General features: G+C 50.9%; 1 protein-coding gene across 1 annotated transcript in view; it reads left to right on the forward strand.

Annotated features, from left to right (window-relative positions):
- The window catches only part of HK1 (hexokinase 1), a 77,600-nt gene continuing 55,511 nt past the window's right edge, over positions 255-22,343 (forward strand). The window contains 2 exon segments of the mRNA NM_001243184.1: positions 255-443; positions 21,925-22,087. Of these exon segments, the coding sequence (NP_001230113.1) occupies positions 381-443; positions 21,925-22,087 (226 nt within the window). The 5' untranslated portion in view covers positions 255-380.

Consider the following 22,343-nt stretch of genomic DNA (forward strand, 5'->3'; position numbering starts at 1 on the left):
CTCTACGTGGGGGACGTGCAGGGAGATGCTTGGCCTTGGGGGATTTCGCGGCATTGCCCGCCCCCTTTCCGGCGCGGGGAGGGGCGGCCGCCGCGCCCCCCCGGCCCCAGCCCGGCCTCCACCGCCTGGCTCTGCCGAGGCGCGCGGCAGCCAATGGGCGCCGAGGAGGTGGGCCGGCTGGCGGCTGTCACCCTCCCGGGGACGGCGACGGGAGCGCGGAGACAGGGAACGCGCGAGCTGCCGCCGCGCCCGGCTCGTGGGGGAGGAGCCGCCGAAGGAGGAGGAGCTGCGGAGCAGCCGCGGGAGGACCACTGCTCGCCCAGGCTGAGGAGGACAGACGCCCGCCCCACTCCTGCCGCCCGGCTCCTCCGACTGCCAGCATGATCGCCGCGCAGCTCCTGGCCTATTACTTCACCGAACTGAAGGATGACCAAATCAAAAAGGTGAGCCCCCACTGGCGCCGCCGCCCTGCGCTCTGCCAGCAGCGTTGCATTCCGGTATCCGCCGCAGCCGCCTCCATCCTCTCGCGCCCAGCCTTCCCCAGGCCAGCACTGGTTGGACTGCAGAGGGAAGGCTTTGCCCTTTGAGTCTCCCTGGGAATCGTGCGTGCGTGCGTGCGTGTGTGTGTGTTCGTGGGGGACGAGTAGGAAGACCCCGAGACTGGAGTGCTTGCTGCAGTGTCCTTGAAACAGGCTGTGGATGTCACATGGGCCCCCAGGCCATGTGGGGTGGTGGTTGTGTGGGGACTGGTGGGCTGGTCCCCAGGGCCTGTTTGGTACCGTCCGAGCGCCGTGGGCGGAGGAGTGATCATGGAGATGCTGGGGAGGTGAGCGCGAAGCAGGCGGGGGTGCTGGCTGAAGGCCAGGCATCCCATATTTGGGGTTCCCGGCGGAGGGCGTCAGATGCCCGGGAAGGCTGTTACCCGGGCTCTCCAGCTGCTGCGGCTTCTCCTTAATCTGAGGACTGGGCGACCAGCGCTCTGCTTCCTGGAACAGGGAGGGGCGCAGAGGCCACCGGAAACTTTGCTCACAGGCCTCAGGTCTGGAGCGGTTTGTCTGAATGGAATTTCTTTTTCCCTCTCCGCGACCGCTCTCTTAAGCTGTTATTTCCAGCCAGTCCAGGGAGCTCAAATAAGAGACTGGTCTTTTGAGTCGGATGGAGGCCTCGACATGTATGCTTGTGGCATGTGTGTACTTGCACAAGGATGTTTCTCCCTACCCTGAGGTGTTGCTGCCTTTGACTTTTAATGTAAAATACCATCTGCTGGCAGGTGTTAAAGGTGTACCTCTCTCTTATACCAGCGTTTGCACTACATTTTTAAGAAACAGCCTAGGCTGTATAGGGAAAGATGCCCATTTTATCAGTTCCAAGCCTGGCACAGGCTCCTGACCACCTCACAGCCTGCATGGTGACATTAGTGCTGGGATAAGCTAGGGTAGACAGCAAAGCCAACTTGACCTGGGAGTTCAAACAAGGGAGTGCTATCTACAGGTGAGAGGCAGGAGCCTCAGGCCCCCAGCCACAGGATGTTCAAGGCTCTTCCTTACCAACCTAGACAACCCCTTCCTCTGGCACAATAGGAAACTGGCCTGCTGAGGGCAGTGACCTCATCAAGGTCACCCGAGGAGTTACAGGGAGAGTCAGGGCGAGACCCGGGTCTCCGCCTCTCTCCTGGGAACTTGACCGACGCTCCTCCTGGAAGTCAGCTGACAGGGAGGTGCTGAGGCAAAGGCCTGGGGGATGCTGCTTGGATCCTGGATTCTGTGCTGAGTGGGCACCAGAGTGGGGCAGTTAGAAGACAGGCCTGGGAATGTGCCACGGCCCCTCATGGCTACAAGCTGTGGTGACTCTGGAGTTGTCAAACTGTGGGACTCATGCTTGCTCCCGTCGAGCACCCTGGAGCTTCCGAACTTCTGGCCACTGAGCTGAGGGAGCTGCAAATGCCAGTTCGTGCATTTCACCAGTTTTCTTCAGTGATGCCGTCAATCATCCATGTTCTTCCTGTTTCACAGTGGGGGACTTAAAGTATAGATGAGTTCACTGCCCTTACCCTGCACGTGGTGCCCTCAGAGTTCAAGACAGCAGATTACTGAGGCAGGGACCCTGATGCCCCTGATGCCTCCAGCATCTGTAGCCACCAATATCCGAGTGGCTGCCAGAGGCCAAGTTGGGTTGAGGTTTGGACTGCCCTCAGTGAGACCCATTTTAGCAGACATGCAGAGTCTTGTGCGGCTCCAGAGCCCTCCACTCCTCTGGTGGCCTGACTCACATTCTATCCACCAGGGTCCTGATGGTATGACTTCTGAATCAGTTGATCCTCAAATGCCTTTTCCTCTGAGACTGGCATTCTGAAATTCCCTTCCCGCCCTCCTCTGGCCTCAAGATGTTGCCAGAGGAGGGTGTTGAGGTCAAAGCTTCCACCAGATGATGTTATTGGTCAAGGAGAGTCTTAAAAAAACAAGAGGGCTTTCTTGCACTTCACAGAGATTTAGCTGCAGTTCTTAAGCTGCTTTCTGTAGGGAGAGTATATGGAGTCCTACCAGGGGGTCACCTAGATCTGCATGACGGGCTGAATGGCACTGCCATCCATGAGTGTGGCCCTTAGGAAACTTCCTGGGCCTCCTGGGCACACACTGGACCCTTGCTCTGATGACCTAGTCAGTTTTCCCAGTCCCTACCTGTGCAGATCCTAGGGAACTGCCTCTGCTGTCCTGGGACTCAGGACTTATTAGAGACCAGCTGTTCCTACCCATTACTTACCCTGGGAAAGACTGGGTGGTGTTGCAGGACCCCAAGCCCTGTTCTTCCTGCAGGAACTGGGCCCTACCTGCGACCTGATGAGGACCCAGTAAAGACAGCACGGCCCCCTCTCCCCCAACCTGCCACCGTGGGCAGCCATGATGATTCAGCCCTCCAGCCCAAGGCGGCCTCTGGGGCCCTGGTTCAGCTCCAGCAACCCTCACTAATCTTCATCCATCTTCTTGCCCTCTGGCATGAGGTCAGGGAGAGGAAAGATGGGGACGATGCCAGGGAAGGTTTGTGGGATTGCTCAGGATACAAAAGTGATCGTGAAAGGGTGTCTTTTCTCTCCCTGTTGCCTATGAGACTCATCAGTCATTCAACCTCATAAATATATCCTGGGTTGAAACAGCCAAGGCTCTGGCTTCCCAGTATCACACCCGCATTTTCCAGACTGCTTCTGCACAGTGTTGATGATGGGGTGCCATGGAAAGGGTGTCCTGGCATTGGACTGAAGTAAGTACCAAACAGATTTCCCTTTCACTCTTCTAGTGCTTTGAGGAGGAAAAGGAAGCACGTGTGTCCTTGTGAAAGATTTATCAGAATCCCAGACATCTGTTAATTCTGCAGCTGGAGTCTGAGTCTTTTGAACTCCAAATGACTTTTAGCTTGTTCCTCATCTCACCTATGTCTTCTTGGGTTAGCCATTAGGAGCCTGAAGGAGGGTGAAGGATTGCATAGCGTTCTGTTCCTTTAGGAAGGGGAAATGGGTCTAGAAAAGTCAGAACTTGGCTTCTAAAGAAAGACTAGGCTTCCTTTGTTCCAGGGTTGTCTGCATGGTGAGCAAATGCCAGTGAATCTTCTGTGTGAGGGACCCCCATGACCCTAAAGAATTCCCTTCAGCAGGTGAACAATAGGTGTGACTTGTCCAGTGACTGAACCCAGAGTCCTCGAGTGCTTGGCTGAGTCCTCGAGTGCTTGGCCTAGGAAGGCAGAAGAGAATAAGCTTAGCAGTTAAAGGGCTACCGAGTTCTGTTTCCTCAGAGCCCATGTGTCCCATTGACAAAACCAAGCATTTTTAAAAAAGTGCCCGAAGTTCCCAGCAGAATGGAAAAGAATCCGACTAGGAACCATGAGGTTGCGGGTTTGAACAGCGCAGCAGAAACGAATCTGACTAGGAACCATGAGGTTGCAGGTTTGATCCCTGGCATGGCTTAGTAGGTTAGGATCTAGTATTGCCATGTGCTGTGGTGTAGGTTGCAGCATGGCTCAGATCCCCCATTGCTGTGGCTGTGGTGTAGGCCAGCAGCAGTAGCTCAGATTAAACCCCTAGCCTGGGAACCTCCATATGCTGCAGGTGCAGCCCTAAAAAGCAAAAATAAATAAATAAATAAAATGCCCATTTCCTTATTGCTCGGGAGTGAGAGAGCTAAGGATTAGGAAATTATGAAAAATATCTCATGCAACTCTTTTTGAGGTGAGGGTGTGCCCACAGCATGTGAGAGTTCCCAGGCCAGGAATTGAACCTGTGCCACAGCAGCGAGCCGAGCCGCTGCAGTGACAGCCGTGGATCCTTAACCCGCTGTGCCACAAGGGAACTCCTCTCATGCACTTTTTGATCTGGTGTTACATAAATACCCAGTAAGAGCCTCAGTCCTTGGTGTATCTTCGTTTCATCATCCCTGTCCCCTCCACCCTGGATGGTCCTTGGAGTTCTCCCCAGAGAAAATCCCCAACACTTCATTTGGTTTGATAATTTGGGACTGTCGTGAGGGCATAAACTGGGAAAGCTGGTGGGTATGAGGGACTTTCACATCTGGCCGTGCCACGCTGTCCTCCCACACTCCTCCTGTTTTCTGGAGAAGGCACAGGCAGCTTTCTCCTAAAAGCACTGATTTGTCTCTCTGTGCATGTCTGCAGTCAAGGATTCCTGCCTGATAGAATTAGCCATTGGAGTCAGCTGTGAACGTGCCTGAGGAGGCTCCCAGAAGAGGTACTGGATAGAGGGGCAGCCATACACCTCCGCCTCCAGGAAGCAGTCCTGGCTACACCACTGTCACCTGCTTTTTGCTTTGAGAACCTTTGGAATCAAATCTGATTGGGGAAACTCATTCATTTCTTCAGAAAATCTTTGAGTCCCTTTTTATGTGCAGACTACTGTGCAAGGCTGGGGTGATGACTAGGAACCTGGTAGAAATAGTCCCTATTCTCGTAGAGTATAAATAATTATTTGCTGTCTTACGATAAGTGCAAAGCATAGAATGCTATGAGAGCTGTTGGAGCCAGTGGTCAGATCTTGGGTGGGAAATCACTAGCCTTAGAGTTGCTTAAAGTCAGTTTCTAGATGTGCAAATTGGAATATTCTACCTAGAAACTGTAGTTTTGCTCTCTTTTTAATGGTTTGTTATTGCTGAGCATTCCCAAACACCTTATGGGTGCCATATCAGGTATCAGGTGTGTGCATCAGTATATATGCACATATATGTTTGTATATATGTGTGTCTATATCTGGCAGTACACACAAAAAGTACTAACCTACGTGTGAGCGCACGCTTTCATCGGATTTTTCAAAAACCTCAGTGAGGTTGTCAGGACAGGAAGTATTATCCCCCAGATCCCAGGGCCAGGGCGTCTCAGGGCAGGCCTCTGAGCCCAACCCACCACCCCCACCCCCCAACCTCAGCTCCTCCCCTGGACATCCTGCTGCCTGCTTTGTGTGCCATAGACAGAAGGCAGAGATTGTATTCCCCATTTAGAAACAGGGACTGATTGGAGGCCCAGAGGAGATAAGTGGGTTTCTCAAGGTCTTAGAAAATCCGGAAGGCTATTCTTGCTTCCCCTGCTTCTTTCCTCCAGGAGAAAAACCCATCTTTGTTGATTTTAATGATTTAACTTGGAATCTGTATTTAATTATAATTATTATTATTTTTGTCTTTTTAGGGTCTGCACCCACAGCATGTGGAGGTTCCCAGGCTAGGGGTCTAATCGGAGCTGTAGCCACTGGCCTACACCACAGCCACAGCAACTCCAGATCCGAGCTGCATCTGCGACCTACACCACAGCTCACAGCAATGCTGGATCCTTAACCCACTGAGCGAAACCAGGGATCAAACCCGCAACCTCATGGTCCCTAGTTGGATTTGTTTCTGCTGCGCCACAGCAGAAACTCCTGGAATCTGTATTTTAATTCCCACCCCCACAAATCAATCCATGTGAATTAATTTGTTCTTAGGAAATATTTGAGGTGCCTAAAAAATATTGAAGTTAACAAACAGTTGTGTATCCACTACACAGCCTGAGAAGAAACAGACAATTACAATTACCTCACAGACACAACTGAAACCCCTTCTATGCCTGTCTTCATTCCCATTTGTTTGCCTTCCGGAGGTGAACTCTGTTCTGAATTTGCTGTTTATCATTTCCTGCATGTTTTTATGCTGTTATTACATATCATGTATCTATAAAGAGTACATAATGTTACTTTATATGGTTTTAACCTTTTGTAAATGGTGTTATCCTGTTTGTATGCTGCAACTTGCTTTCTTTTTTAGCTCAACTTTGTATATTTGGGATTCTGTCATGTTGATCCATATACCTCTGTTTCATCAATTTAAACTGCTATATGCTCTTATGTTGTGTGCACACACAAGACTAATTTTTATCTGTTCTTTTGGGTCTTTGGGTTTCTGATTTCTTAAACTACAAATAGTGCCACAGTGGAGTTCCGGTTGTGGATCAGCAGAAATGAATCCGACTAGTATCCATAAGGACTAAGGTTTGATCCCTGGCCTCACTTTGTGGGTTAAGGATCTGGTATTGCCATGAGCTGTGGTGTAGGTCGCAGACGGGGCTTGGATCTGATGCTGTGGCTGTGGCTGGCCAGCAGCTGCAGCTCCTATTCGACCCCTAGCCTGGGAACCTCCATATGTCATGGGTGCAGCCCCACACACTCCTCTCTTCCTGGGTGGATCTGACTCAGGCAGGGCTGGCTTTTCAGTCCCCTGAGCCATTCTCTATTATAGAAAGCTCAAGCCAGCAGTCTCTCTTAGACTATCTTCCTTAAAAGGAGAGGGTGGCCGTGCCCCCCGTGGCCAGAAAACTGAAATGTGAAGTCTGCAGCCCAGCCCTTTGCAAACAGAAGCCGAGCTTGCTGTCCCCATGAGAGGCAGAAAAATGTCAGATCATGTTCATCTGATTCCATGCTTGGTTACAGGTGTACGGACACTGAGGCCCTGGGGGTACCTTGGAGGGAGGGACCTATCGAAAGCCTATTAGGGGCCTGCCTTTCCTAAAATGAGTCTTATTTCATCATCAGTAGTAATAATACTAATTGAAGCAACACGTAATGCCTGTCACCTCTGCTGCACCAAAGGCATTACATCCCCACAGCAGCCTTGTGATGCGTGGGTCCTCTTATGATCTCCACTTTCGGCGACGACCCTGAGGCTCACATAGTCAACAGAAGGGCCAGCATTCAGACCGTTCAAGTCTGCTGGTGGGACCCCCACTTTTTTTTTTTAATTGAAATGTAATTCATTTACCAGACAACCGTTTTAAAAAGTGCTGTGGCAAAATGGGATCGGCAGCGTCTTGGGAGTGCTGTGATATAGGTTTGATCCCCAGCTCGGCACAGTGGGTTGGGGATCCAGCATTGCTGCAGCTGTAGCTTAGGTCACAACTGCGGCTCAGATCTGATCCCTGGGCTGGGAACTCCATATGCCACAGGACAAAAAAAAAGGGGGGGCAAGACTGGGAATTCGCTGGTGGCTCAGTGGGTTAAGGATCTGGCATTGTCATTTGGATGGCTGCTTGGATAGCTCAGGTCACTGCTGTGGCAAGAATTTGATCCCTGGCCAAATTGCCTCAGTGATCCTGCCACTTCCCAGTCTGGTCAAAAGTCTATACAGGTTCCTGTGGTTCCACACCAACCCTTGGGAGAGTCAAACCTTTAAATTTTTTCATAGTTTGAAAGAGACTGTTTCTTCCTAGTCATTTCCATTCAGGTTGCAGCATTCGAGCTTGGCTTAAAACTAGTCATTTCCTCATTTACCTTATGAAGCAGGGCCCGCTGCCAAGCACTCCTGGGTGGCGTTGATAGGTCTCATCGTGAACAGTGCTCGCCCCGTGACTATTTGCAGTGCCCAGAAGGGAGGAGGAGGCGAGGCAGAGATAGGTTTGGGAGGGCTCCCTGCCTCCCCTTGTGCTCTAGCATGAATCTCTTAAACTTTTCTGGGAATTAAAACACACACGTGTGATTTTGCCCCCACAGCTGCGGCTCAGATCTGATCCCTGGACTGGGAACTCCATATGCCACAGGACAAAAAGGGGGGGGGGCAAGACTGGGAATTCGCTGGTGGCTCAGTGGGTTAAGGATCTGGCATTGTCACTTGGGTGGCTGCTTGGATAGCTCAGGTCACTGCTGTGGCAAGAATTTGACCCCTGGCCCCTGAACTTTCACATGCTGAGTGTCACCAAAAATAAAATAAAAGTGCAAGTCTGTGGTGTTAGTACATTCGTAAGATTGTGAAACCATCACCACCATCTAATTCCAGAACATTTTCATCATTCCCAAAAGAGACCTTATACCCATTAAGCAGTCACTTCCCATTGCCTCCTCCACCTTGGGATCTACTAATGTACTTTCTTTTTTTTTCTTAATTAAAGTATAGTTGATAACACTTAGCATGTTTTCAAGGTTCATCCATACTGTAGCATGTATGAAAACTTCAGTTCTTTTTATTGCTGAGTAATATTCACTTGTGTCTATATTCCACATTTTTTTTGTATTTTATTTATTTATTTATTTATTTTGTCTTTTGTCTTTTTTGTTGTTGTTTTGTTGTTGTTGTTGCTATTTCTTGGGCCGCTCCCGCGGCATATGGAGGTTCCCAGGCTAGGGGTTGAATCGGAGCTGTAACCACCGGCCTACGCCAGAGCCACAGCAACACTGGATCCGAGCCGCGTCTGCAACCTACACCACAGCTCACAGCAACGCCAGGTCGTTAGCCCACTGAGCAAGGGCAGGGACCGAACCCGCAACCTCATGGTTCCTAGTCGGATTCATTAACCACTGCGCCACGACGGGAACTCCTTTTTTGTATTTTTTAAAACTACTCAGTGAATTTATTACATTTATAGTTGTACGATGATCATCACAATCTGATTTTATAGGATTTCCATCCCACAACCCCAGCGCATCCCCCCACCCACTGAACTGTCTCCTTCAGAAACCATACGTTTTTCAAAGTCTGTGAGTCCATATCTGTTCTGCAAAGAAGTTCATTCTGTCCTTTTTTCAGATTCCACATGTCAGTGAAAGCATTTGATGTTGGTGTCTCATTGTATGGCTGACTTCACTTAGCGTGATAATTTCTAGGTCCATCCATGTTGCTAAAAATGCCGGTATTTCGTTCCTTTTAATGGCTGAGTAATATTTCATTGTGTATATGTACCACATCTTCTTGATCCACTCCTCTGTTGATGCACATTTAGATTGTTTCCATGTCTTGGCTATTGCAAATAGTGCTGCAGTGAATATTGGAGTACATGTGTCTTTGCGAGTCGTTTTCTCTGGATAGATGCCTAGGAGTGGGATCCACATTTTGTTTATGCCATTTGTCAGTTGACTGACACTTGGTTTGTTTCCACTTAGAGGCTGCTCTGATAATGCTGCTGTGAACATTTGCATTTCATTTCTCCTGGGCATGTGCGTAGGAGTGGAATTGCTGGGAGAGCCCCTGCTTCTGTCCACCTGCAAAATTTAGAAATGAGGAAACCAAGGCCCTCAAGTGGTGAAGTGACTTGCTGATGACTACACAGCTCGGGCATGATAGGGATAGAAACACTGCCAAGTCCCCTGACTCAGAAACCCGTGTTCTCTCCACCATACCACATCCAACTCTCATTTTGCTGTTTAGGGAAACAGATCCAAGCAGGGAAAGAGCAGAGTTGAGCACTGGGCCCTTCAAGTTCGACTCCCATCTCCCCTTCCTTCCCCCCCCACCCCCCGCAGCCTTTCCAGCAACTAACTGGATTGTGCCCCACCTCCCCTCCCCAACCTTCTACTGTCAACTGCTCCCTGGTGACCAACTCCCTCATCTTGGAAAGGAAATTGACACAATAAAGTCTTTACAGGGAAATGTTAGGAATTTTCTCTGGTTTTCAAATTTCTCCCTGTGTGCTTTCCATTTGTCCCATCCCCCCCCACCCCCATCCTCTTTGCATTTAAAAGAGGACACTATGGGCGGCCAAAGCTTACCCTGCAAGAAGGCCCCCTAATGCTCCCTTGTAGGCGTTATTAGTCTAGCTTTTTCTCCCAGCCTCTGGCTGGCCCTACTGTAAGCAGCTGATTTCCTTGGTTGATTGACACGTGGGGTTTGCCTCCAGCCATGTTATTCAGTCTGACCTCATTTCTCTGATGTCCCCTGGTGCTTCTCTGGGTGGGTGGGATGAGTGACTCCAGGCCATCATTGTAACAAAGACATCACCTCACATTTGCAAAGTTCTGTTCCATTTTCAAAATACTTTTACATGCTTGATTTAGTGGAGTCCTTCTGGCAAGTTTGGATGTAGCTGTTTCTTCCTCCATCTTCCATGTGAGGCAGGTGAGTCTTAGGAAGTGGAATTGATGTGATCTTGGTAGCCAGAAAGCAGAAGGGTTGGGATGAGGACACAGATCTGTCTGATGCCAGCTCTCACTGTTTGCAGATCCAGGACTTTGGTCCAGGCTTCAGGCTTCCAAGGCAGTGCATTGCAAGTGGTCTCCCAGCAGAAATCATCTCGCAAGGCTCCCATGATGGGGACGTGATTGGAGAGCTAGAGCTGTGCTCTCCACAACTGTGGCTACCAGCCACGTGTGGCTCTTGAGCACTTGAAAGGTGGCAAATCCGGTTTGATATGTGCTATTGAATGTAAAATACAGGATTCTGAAGACTTTATATGACACAAAGATATGTAAAATAGCTCATCGATAATTTAAAAAATACTAATTAGGTAGTTCCATTGTGGTACCGAAAGTTAAGTATCTGGGCATTGTCACTGCAGTGGCTTGGGTTGCTGCTGTGATGTGGGTTTGACCCCTGGCCTGAGAACTTCTATATGCCTTGGGCATGGCCAAAAAATAAAATAAAATATAAACAAATAAATAAATACTAATTACATGTAGGAATAATATTTTAGATACATTGGTTTAAATAGAATGCTATTAAATCAATTTCACCTTTTTTTTTTTAAATGTGACTATTAGAACATTTTAAATTATGTATGTGGCTTGCATTGTATTCTTATTGGAAGCTTTCTGTTAGATAGTGAATTTTGTGGCTCTGAAGTTTGGAAAGAGGCACTCTGAATTTAAGGCAGTGGGGTCCAGGGATCCTTGGGCCTTGGTCTCCACATCTGTGAAGCCAGGAGGCTGTAATCCATTGTCTCTAAAGGATCCCACTAGCTTGAGCAGTGTCGTTAGCAGACAGCAAGCTCTCTGGGCCTCAGTTGCCTTATCTGTCAGATGAGGTAAATGATTCCTGCCTTACTATCTATCAAATCAGAGGACAGAGAGGGAAGCACTTGGAAAGCATACAGAACTATACACATGCCAGATGTTATCGTTGTTGTTCACCTGGAACACACCTGTATGGTACGGAGTGCAGCTTCCTGGATAACAGAGGGCAGGCAGCCTGAGCCGGGGCAGGGATCCTAGGTATCCCTCTGCTTTGCCACCATCGGATTCTGAAAAGCCTGTGTTCTGAGAAATCTAGAGTGTCCTGGAACTCCTGTACCCACCATAGTGAGAACGAGAGGGCAGTTTTCATTCTTCTTCTTCTTCTTTTTCTTTTTTGGTCTTTTTAGGGCTGTACCTGTGGCATATGGAGGTTCCCAGGCTAGGGGTTGAATTGGAGCTGTAGCTGCTGGCCTACACCCCAGCCACCGCAACATGGGATCCGAGCTGTGTCTTCGACCTACACCACAGCTCATGGCAACACCGGATCCTTAACCCACTGAGGGAGGCCAGGGATTGAACGTGCGTTCTCATGGATACTAGTCAGATTGGTTTTCTGCTGAGCCACGACGGGACCTCCTGTTATTCTTTTACTGATGGAAAAACACAGAGATGGAAGTGACTTGCCCAAGGTTACAGAAAGAATCTGTGTAGCTGGTGGAGGCCTGAGGTCCTTTGCTTTCAGCCCAGCCTGCTCCCACCACTGCATATTTGTAAGCTGTGGCTCTGTGGTCTGGGGGTTGTCCCATGGTGAAACCAGACCTGTCCTTACTTTGGATCCTCTCTTCTCTTTTGTCTGGAAGCACCTGGGACATAGGAAACTGTGAGTCTGGAGGCTGGCCCCTGCCCAAGCCATTGACCACGAGGTCCAGAATGAAGCCTGTTGTTCTTGCCCCGCCACATTCCAGGGCTGTTCTGTTTCCCTTGAGGGACCTAGTACTTCCTTTATTTTTAGCTTGTAAAGTGTGACAAGCTTTGTTCTCATCCTGTGCAAGGGCTTAGTCTCTCACCAGCAGAAAGCTCCTCTTAGCATTAGCCAAGGTCACCAGGAGAACCTTGGACATGACCTCAGGGCCTTATGCATGAGCAAGAGGCATATGGGGAAGTAGGGGAGGAGCACTGGGATTGGGGTCTTAAGCCAGAGCGCCGCCCCCCCCCCCCCAGTGCTGGTTCCTCAGGACTTCAGCTTGGCTGCGCAGCCCCTGCTTCTTCCCATGGAAAAAGGGCCGATAACGCCCACCCTGTAGGTGTGCAGATCGGATTAGGGCAGGTAGAAATGCCCAGCAGGGACCCCAACCTTATTATGTAGATTGTTGCTACATCTGGGTTCCCGGAACCTCAGTTTCCTCATCAAGAATGGGGGTCCCATTTTCCTCCAGATTTGTTGATTAAATAGAAGTGCTGTCTGAACAGTCCGTGAAATGGAACTGTCAGTTCAGAAGCATAAATAAAATGATGGACAAGGGACTGAGAGCTTTGTTTGACTCTTGCAAAATGATAGACAAGGGACCGAGAGCTTTGTCTAACTCTTGCAAAAGGGATGGGGGAAGGGAAGCTCCCCTTACAGTGTTTCAACATGCCAAAGGGGCCCCTTAAGCTCTGGGAATGTTCGCACACACAGTTTTCCCTTAGAAGCCTCTACAGTGGACTTTATCTTCCCGAACACATTTCCTCTGTCAGGTAGTCAGCAGTCTCTGTGAGCCTTGAACAGAGGAGACTCCTGATTATCTGTAGAGCTTTTATGTCCCCCTGGGCCTCAAGGTGCAGATGTTGTGAGGGACAGTGGGGCTCAGAAATCGCCTGGGACCCCCACCCCCTCCCTCCTTCCCTCAGGTCTGAAGTGAGGGGCTGGTGCTGGAGAGGGGCTGGGTCATTTAGGGAAGAGGGGTCCCCGGCCTTTACCTGAGCCAGTAAATTCTTCTGAGACAACCTTCCGGGTGAGGTGTCACTGGAGGCCTTCCTGCCTGCCAGGAGGACAGCCACCCAGCCCAACTGAGAAGCCACCAAGGGGGGACACCAGCGCCTGGAGGCACGGCCCTGCGCCCCTGGCACTTGCGGTCTAGCTGGGGGCCTGTGCATGAATGCTCACACTGCCGCCTGTGCACCGGGCAGCGTGCTTCCCACGGAGTAAGCACGTGGGCCGAGGGAACGCCAGGCAGTAGGTGACATTGCGTGGGCAGATCTGGGTATGCCCTTTGGGGGAGGTGAAGGTGGACAAAAAAGGAGCTGGGTGCCCACAGGTATTTATATCCCTGGCCAGAGTGGAGGTTCAGGGGATGGGGGCGGGTCAGAGCCTCTGTCAGCGCCCAGCCGCCTGAAGGCAGGACGGTGCCAGGAACAGATGAGTCCTGTAAGGAACCCACAGAGTCCAGACTGTCCAGGCTTTGGCTGGTGCCCTCCCTACTCAGGGACCAGCTGCCAAAAGCAGGATAGAAATATAGGTTCCCTGGGCTGCCACCCTGAGCAGGGGTCGGGGGATGGGAGGTGGGGCTGGGGAGCCAGGAAGAGGGTGGGTCCTGCAGGAGGCGGGCTGGGGTGGGTCCTGCAGGAGGCGGGCTGCAGCACCAAGGAGGATCTCTTAGGTCCAGGACCTTTGGGCTCGCTATGGCCTTTGAGCTTCCTTCCCAGGATTGTGTGAAAGGGGAAATGAGTCGTTGGCTTGTAGCTGCTGGAGGGTGAATGAAGCCTCCCCCCAAAAAAAATCAGGCTGGAGTGAGTGCTTTCTGCAAGGCAAGGGAGCCATGCTGCCTCTGCAGTGAGTGGAGCTGTGGCCTTAAGACCACAATTCCCCACATTTCTTCCTGCTCTCGGAAGCTCTGGGCCTGGACTCTCTCTGGGCTGAGCAAAAAGTGTACCGAGGAGGGAGCACAGGAGCAGGAATGGTGGCGTCCACCTCTCTTTTCTCACTGACCAGTGGTCACCTTGGCCGGTCAAGCAACCTCTCTGGCCTCTGATTTTTTTATTAGGGCTTCTCTGGACAGGATAGTTTAAGGACCAGCATATGAAAGTGCTGTGCAAAGTAGAGAGGCCTTCCCAGAGCCACGTCAGCTGAACACACCCACATTACAGATGGAAAGATTGAGGTGCCTGCAGGATGGCACAGCTGGAGTCTGACGTGCGTGTCTACACTGGCCAGCCCATTCCCCATTGTTGAACCAAGCAGGGTCCTGAGATAATCTAAGTATGGCCATTAGTGTGAGCCTTAGAGGCAGTTCCCAGAGGAAATGGAAAAGTAGAGTTAAGGTTTCAAGCGAGCAACTGTTTGTAATATGATTCCATTTTTGTTAAATGAAGTTAAAAACCAAGCCCTGTATGTGTGAATATTTGTTTCGCTGGGAAAACCATCCTGGAACATAAAGCTCTTAGCAGGGCTTTCTCTGGGGAGGCTGAAGGAAGAACTCAGACTTTGGACTTTGATGCATGTATGTATTATTCAAATTTTTTAATAGTAAGTGTGTATTAAGTATTGTTACTATAACTTACTGTTAGTTTAAAAAAAGAAAAACCGAAAAATCCAAATGTTTCAGAGGACTTTTGCCAGGATCTTTCAATTTCTCTGGTTTCAGGGAAATGACTGCCTACTTTAGTTTTCTTTTCTGCAAAATGGGTCAGTCAGTGCTTGGTAACTGGAGTTCCCGTCGTAGCTCAGTGGAAATGAATCTGACTAGTATTCATGAGGTTGAGGGTTCGATCCCTGGCCTCGCTCAGTGGGTTAAGGATCTGGCGTTGCCGTGAGCTGTGGTATAGGTCGCAGACGAGGCTCAGATCTCGTGTTGCTGTGGCTCTGGCATAGGCCTGCGGCTACAGCTCCAGTTCAACCCCTAGCCTGGGAACCTCCATATGCCGTGGGTATGGCCCTAGAAAATACAAAAAATAAAATAAAAGTGAGGACATCAGAGCTGCCACTGTGGCGCAATGGGATCGATCAGCAGTGGCTTGGGAGCGCTGGGACATGGGTTCGATCACCATCCTGGCACAGTGGATCGGGTGTTGCTGCAGCTTAGTTGGAGGCTCAGGCTTGGGTCTGATCCCTGGTCTGGGAGCTCCATATGCTGCAGCAGGGCCAAAAACGTAAAAGAGAAGTGAGTATATCACGATTCAGAGAGGTTAAGTAACTTGTCCAAAGTCACATGACTAATAAATGGTAGATCCTAGATTTGAACCCACTTCTCTTCGTCCAGAGCCTATGTTCTTCCCACCATGTGAGAAAGAATGGAAATTCGTAAGGAGAGGCCCAAAATGAGGGGTTAGACAACCTGGAATGTAGATCCAGATGCCACTTATAAATCCAGTGACTGTGTGTGAGTCACGGGCCTCTAGTTCCTCAGCTCTAGGATGGAGGTAATGATATTTTTCCTGACTACTTCACTGAGTGGTTGTGCCAGGAGCAGGGGAACTAACACATTAAGCACCCGTTTCATGCCATTTCGTGCCAGGCACCTGGCATCCACGAGCTCATTTCTTCTCCTTCTATGACGTCCACATGTGATAATGTATGTGAAAGTCCTGTGTATCAAGGGCAGAGCCCTCTGCACATGTGACCTCTTATTAAAATAATATTAATCACCCAGGACCCGCTCTTTCCCGAGTCAGGCTCCTTAAGAAAGAGAAATGAATCTGATGTTGAAATCTCTGCCCTGCCCTTAAGCAAGAGTCCTTCCTAACCCCTCCCTGCCAGCTTCCCAGTTCCTTTTGCAAATAACGTGTCTCGCTTGGACCTGTGAAACACTGCATTTCATGGGCCTGTGCTGAGCAGCTTCAGTTACACCAGTTGCTCCACCTCATTCTTTTTTTTTTTTTTTTTTTGCTATTTCTTGGGCCGCTCCCACGGCGTATGGAGGTTCCCAGGCTAGGGGGTCGAATCGGAGCTGTAGCCACAGGCCTACACCATAGCCACAGCAACGCGGGATCCGAGCCGCGTCTGCGGCCTACACCACAGCTCACGGCAACGCCGGATCGTCAACCCACTGAGCAAGGGCAGGGATCGAACCCGCAACCTCATGGTTCCTAGTCGGATTCGTTAACCACTGCGCCACGACGGGAACTCCATCATTCTTGATCCTCATGGAAGAGCAGAAGAGAGAGAGAAAGAGAGAAAGAAAATTTTCCATGTCTGGGCCCCCTTGCAACGAGGGTCAGGATGCCTGGGTCACCCGTGGTTACAGTGCCTCCTGCCACGACTGGCCTGTTCACTTGGACATGTCCAGTCTTGAATTGTTTGTTTTTTTTTTTTTTTTTGGTGCCTGTCCGTTGGGAGCAGGAGGTAGGGCTGGGATCGGGCACAGAAACCACTGAGTTTAGGGGCCACTGGATTCTTTCACCAGCTGGAGAGCTCTGGGTGTGGGGCTTGGTGAGGCTGTGTTGTCTTCTGACATCTTCTCCTGCCTCTGCTGCATTCCTGCTTCCATGGCTGCTGAGAGCTTCCAGGCACTCCTGGTCTGCAAGCAGGACAACCCAGGACCAGACTTTGCACAGTAGTAGGGCACCAGTGCCCACCCTTTGCAGCCGACCTTATTCCTCCCCTTGAGAGAAAGGCTCTTCCCCTTTGGAGGTGGTGAAAGATGCCCTGGGGGCTAGACAGGGGCCCTCATCAGTCTCAGCCACAAGTCTGCAGGACCCAGCTAAGCGATGTGGTGTTTGGGGCCCTGGCACCTCCCCATTTCCTTCCCTGTCTGACCGAGTCCTGCATGTTCATGTCAGACACCAGATGTGAAAGTGAGCCCTCGGGGGCCTGGGGACTCTCATCACCAACTCCTGGGAGCCTCTTCATCTGTGATAGACCTCCCATGACAGAGGTTCTGAAGGCCGTGGCTTGCAGCTGGAAGCCCCCAGAAGAGGCGCTGTGCCATGCCCTCCTGTCACCAAAATGTAGGGCTGGGGGGTTGGAGGCACAGGTGGGATTCTTTGGCCAGAGCTGCAGAGTCTGGAGGCAGCATCCAAGGAGAAGAGGAGCGATTGTGGAGCGTGAGTGTGAGAGTGAGGGGAGCGGGAAAGACCTGGAGTTGCTGCAGGGAGGGACAGAAATAGAAAAGCTGAAAGGATAGCAAATTTTGACCACACCCCAAAGCCAGCAGTTGTCCTTCTCCAGCCCTGCCTCCTTCCCCCATCTCCGCCCTCCTGGGCTTCTGGGCCCACCTTTGATAAGAATAGCAGCTCTGGAGTTCTCATCATGGTGCAGAGGAAACAAATCTGACAAGGAACCATGAGGTTGCAGGTTTGATCCCTGGCCTTGCTCAGTGGGTTAAGGATCTGGTGTTGCTGTGAGCTGTGGTGTAGGTTGCACACGTGGCTCAGATCTGGCGTTGCTGTGGCTGTGGCATAGGCTGGTGGCTACAGCTCTGATTGGACCCCTAGCCTGGGAACCTCCATATGCCGCGGAGACGGCCCTAAAAAGATGAAAAGAGAAAAGAAAAGAAAAGCAGCTCTTACACGGGGTTCTTGCAGAGATTTGGAGCACATGGGCAGGAGTGATGCCCTTCCTTTTTCTGCCTTTCTCCACTCACCACCTGTTCTCAGCTCCTTTCCCAGGTGGGCAGGGGCAGCCCGACCAGCTGCCAGGAAGGGCTGGTCTGAAGGAGAGGAAAGAGTCGGTTTGTTCAGGGAAGTGCTGGGCACGCTGGGCCCCTGGGAGTATTCTGCAAGTGTTTCTTGCCATGTGCTTTCCTCCAGCGCATCCTGGGCTGCTTAAAGGGACATAGTCCGTATGGCGCAGATCTGCTGAGCCCTGCACCAGCTGGCCGCCTGACTGGGCAGTGTGGCAGGTACCTCACCAGCCCAGCCCCAGGATCTGCGCTGCTTCGAAAGTCCCTCTTGAGCTCCCAAGGGCCAACAGGGTGACCCTTGGCTCATTCTCATGCACCTGAGATCTGGCAGGCTTCCAAGTTAGTTCAGGTCTACCCAAAGCTGCAGCCTCGTTCTGGCCACAATTTCCACATCTCTCTCTTTTTTTCTTTTTGCTTTTTAGGGCTGCACCTGCAGCATATGGAAGTTCCCGGGCTAGAGGTCTAATCGGAGACGCAGCTGCCGGCCTCCGCCACAGCCACAGCAATACAGGATCTGAGCCTTGCCTGAAATCTATACCACAGCTCACGGCAACAGTGGATCCTTAACCCACTGAGTGAGGCCAGGGGTGGAACCTGTATCTTCATGGATACTAGTCAGGTTTGTAACCTGCTGAGCCACAATGGGAACTCCTCCACAATCTCTTCTTAGAGAGGTTGTACCACGTGAAGATTGGTGAACCTGAACCAGAAGAGGAAAGCCCTCCTGACTGCCCCCACATGGCTGGGTGCTTTGAATTCATCACTTAGCTTCTTGGAGCCTCAGTTTCTACAACTGTTAAATGGGGATTAAGAATGTCTCCCTGACAGGCCGTTTTGCAGGTTAAATGACACAGTGGATATGAAAGCACTTGTTATGCTGTAAACCATGATATCATTACAAAGTAGTATTCGAGCACCTGGCATTCACTGAATTCCTCTTTTGTGCCGGGCACCTGGGTGGTTCCAAAGGTCTCTTCAACATGTTCCCTTTCCCTGGGGAACCCACGCATTATCACAGGAGCTAGGCACGTCAGTGAGCAGAGGATCGTGACAAGAGTAGTAGTGGAAATGCGTCCAAATGCCTGAGCAGCACTGTGACTGTTCTGCACGCCCTGCCCCTGCTCCCCCATCCCCTCCCCAGCACACAGCTTGATCTTTCTGAAACACGTCTCTTTGTGGAATACCCATTAAAGTCACATTGAGAGTCTAAATGTGGAGAGTTCCCTAAACGTCTAAATGTAGTGGTCTAGTGGTCAGGATTTGGTGCTTTGACTGCTGCAGCCTGGGCTGTCTCTGGTCTGGGAACTGAGATCCTACATCAAACTGTTGCATGCTGCGGCCAAAAGAAAAGAAAAAAGAGGCTAAATTTGTTCGCCTGGCTTGTAGGGCTCTGCCTGGCTTAGTTCTTGACAGCCTTCTTACCCTGTGTGTACTCCACCATCACCCAGACCATCTTCCCTCGTCTTTGGCCTCCACACATGGTCCTGCTTGTGCCTGGATCCGCTCTCCAACACCACCCCCGCTGGAAGCTTTCTCCAGTCTGTGCTCAGAGCCCCCCAGGTGCTTCTGTGGCCGTTCACACATGCAGGTATCACGACCACCTCTCCCGACCAGCATGTGGGCACCGTGACAGCAGGGCTGGGATCGTTGCTGCCAGCCTTGGGGGTAGAACAGAGCAGGTCTCCTTCTATGGCTGAGTTCTGGCCATTTCTGTTCCAGCTCTCCGTGGTTTCTGATAGCCTTTCTCTGCATTGCTTTTTCGGGAGGGGAAAGGAAAAGGTGGTTGCAGTAGAGGAGATGGGGGCGGGCGGGGTTGTCTCTGGCCGCAGAGGACTTTGGGGGACTCCTGCCAGTGCCCTGATTTTCCAGGAGGCCGGAGGTAGGCAGGGCCTCAGGGAGCGTGAGACGTGGACTCCAGAGCGAAAAGGCTGGCCAGGAGCAAAATATGCAGAAAAGACCTAGGACTGGGGAGTCAGACGTCTCCAGCCACTGTGAAATTTAAGCATGAGATGCCATTCTCAGAAGCAAATCAGCATCAAAGGTCTTTTTAGCCTCATTGAGCCACAAATCTGTCTCTCTATCTGCTGGGAGCTTGCCATGAGTGAGGCTGCATGTGAGGCACCGGGAGGTCAAGGTAGATGGGGCAGACCCAGGTGACAGGTGTCGAAAGTGGTGGTGATCCAGGCTAGACCATGCAGAGTGATCATGATGAGGGAGGCGTCATCTGCAGCCTGAGATGCTCAAATAGCTGCAGAGGGAGGTGATGTTTGATTTGAACCTTGAAGGGGAGGTGAGATTTGGGTAGCTGGGAAGGGAAGGAGGGCATTTCAGTAGCACCTCCCAGGAATGGCGGAGGTGGTTTGGCTGGAGTCCAGAGAGCTGGAGCCACACCTGCAGAGTGTAGGTGCCTCAGACGCGGGAGGCACTCATGCTTTTGAGCAGGGGAATGAAGTGACCAGTGTCCCGGTTGAAGAAGGTGACATGTGGCAGTGGTGCAGAGGATGGGTTGGAAGGGAGAGAAATTGAAGATGGAAACCCATGATAGTTGAATGCATCAGGAATCCGAATCCTGGCACATGGTTATCAGGCTTCCTCAGGCAGGGTGTGGCAGAAAGAATGAATGGTAAGGCATTCCTGCTATTGAACAAGCTACTGTACAGTGGGTTTGGCGGTGTCTCTGCAGCAACAGGACACAAGTTTGATCCCCAGCCTGGCACAGTGGGTGAAAGAATCAGTAGTGCCGCAGCTGTGGCTCAGATCTGATCTCTGGCCCGGAAACTCCATATACTGTGGAGCGGCCAAAAAAAGAATGAATGGTGAGACAGACTTCCAGTGAGCTCCACAGGGTCAGGCACCACAAGGACAGATGTCTAGCCTAGAGCCAGGCACATAGTTGGTGCCCAGTAAATATTTGCTCAGAGAGCAAGCAGGAAGATACTATGAAGGTCGGAGTTCCCTTCATGGCTCAGTGGTTAACAAACCCGACTAGGATCCATGAGAATGTGGGTTCAATCCCTGGCCTCACACAGTGGGTTAAGGATCTAGTTTTCCATGAACTGTAGCATAGGCTGGCAGCTGTAGCTCCGATTTGACCCCTATCCTGGAAACTTCCTTATGCTGAGGGTGCGGCCCCAAAAAGCAAAAAAAAAAAAAATATATATATATATAAATATGTGTATATATATATGTATATATATGCATATATATAAATATGTGTATATATATGCATATATATGGAAGAGTTTTGACAAAAAGGGGGCCTTAGCTTAGGAGCCCAGGATCCTTGAGGAGAATGGGGGACCCAGGAGGAGGAGCAGGTTGGTTCAGTCCTGTTGAGGGGAGAGCGGTCTGACCTGGAAGTGTGGGCATGTTGACTCTGGCTCGGGGCGTGGGAACTTGGGCTGTCCCATTCCTTCTTGGGGTGGTGCAGTTAAGGTCTCTGTGCTCCGGGCCTGCCGCCCCAGGTTCTGAAGGGCTCCAGCCCTAGGGAGGCCACCATTTCCACCTACCTGGAAGTCATGCCCAAGGAAAACCCCCGGCACCATGGCTTCCTGTTAATAATGACAACAGCAGATGTTTACTGAGCACCTGCTGTGTTTTCAGTGCTTCTCTGTCTCCTTTGATCTTTCAACATTCTGTGAGTTAGGTTCTGTTTACCTTCTCAGTTTTTCAGTTGAGGAAACTGACATTCACACAACTGTGGAGTGATGGAGCTAGGATTTGAACCCCAGGTGGATGCCCTGGAGCCCTTGCTCTTAACATCCTTGGCACTGTCATCCATGGGAGGATGAGCCAGCCACCTCTCACAGAGGGAAGGAGTCATGTGGAGGCTTAAGGTGCCTCTGGCATGTACTTGGGGATTGAAGGGCAGCTTCCAAGTAATATTTGAGGGTTGGAAGGGACCTTGGAGGTGTCTGGTTCATTTTATAGGGGAGGAACTGGGGCTCAAAGCATCCTCAAGCCTGCTCTGAACCATGTGGTTGGTGGCAGTTGAATGACCTTCCGTTGGGTGATCTGCCAGCACAGGTGTGCTGTGCCCATGGGAGAGGGGGTGTCTTAGGCGGGCAGGTCCTCTCCCGGCCAGACTTGAGCGGAAACGACCTTCCTCAGCCTTGGCCTCACTTTCTTTCCTTTTCATCCTTTCCCCAGATTGACAAGTATCTCTATGCCATGCGGCTCTCTGATGAAACTCTGTTAGATATCATGGCTCGTTTCAAAAAGGAGATGAAGAATGGCCTCTCCCGGGATTTCAATCCGACAGCCATAGTCAAGATGTTGCCAACATTCGTAAGGTCCATTCCTGACGGTTCAGGTGAGTCTCTCACCCAGAGCTGAATGCCCTGTGAAACCATCCTTCCAACTCTCATTTGTTCGTCCATTCATTCCTTCATGTACTTGCTCACCCAGGTATTTAGTCTTTCACCACTCCGTCTGTCCTCCCATGCACCTATTCGTCTATCCATCCATCAATCCGAGGTGTGTCTCTTGAGCCTCTACCATGTCCGAGGCACTGCGGATACCATGGTTGGACCAGCATGACCTGCCTATTGGCCTGACTGTCTAGTGCC

This window comes from Sus scrofa, chromosome 14, assembly GCF_000003025.6.
Source record: "Sus scrofa isolate TJ Tabasco breed Duroc chromosome 14, Sscrofa11.1, whole genome shotgun sequence".
Classification (NCBI taxonomy): Eukaryota; Metazoa; Chordata; class Mammalia; order Artiodactyla; family Suidae; genus Sus; species Sus scrofa.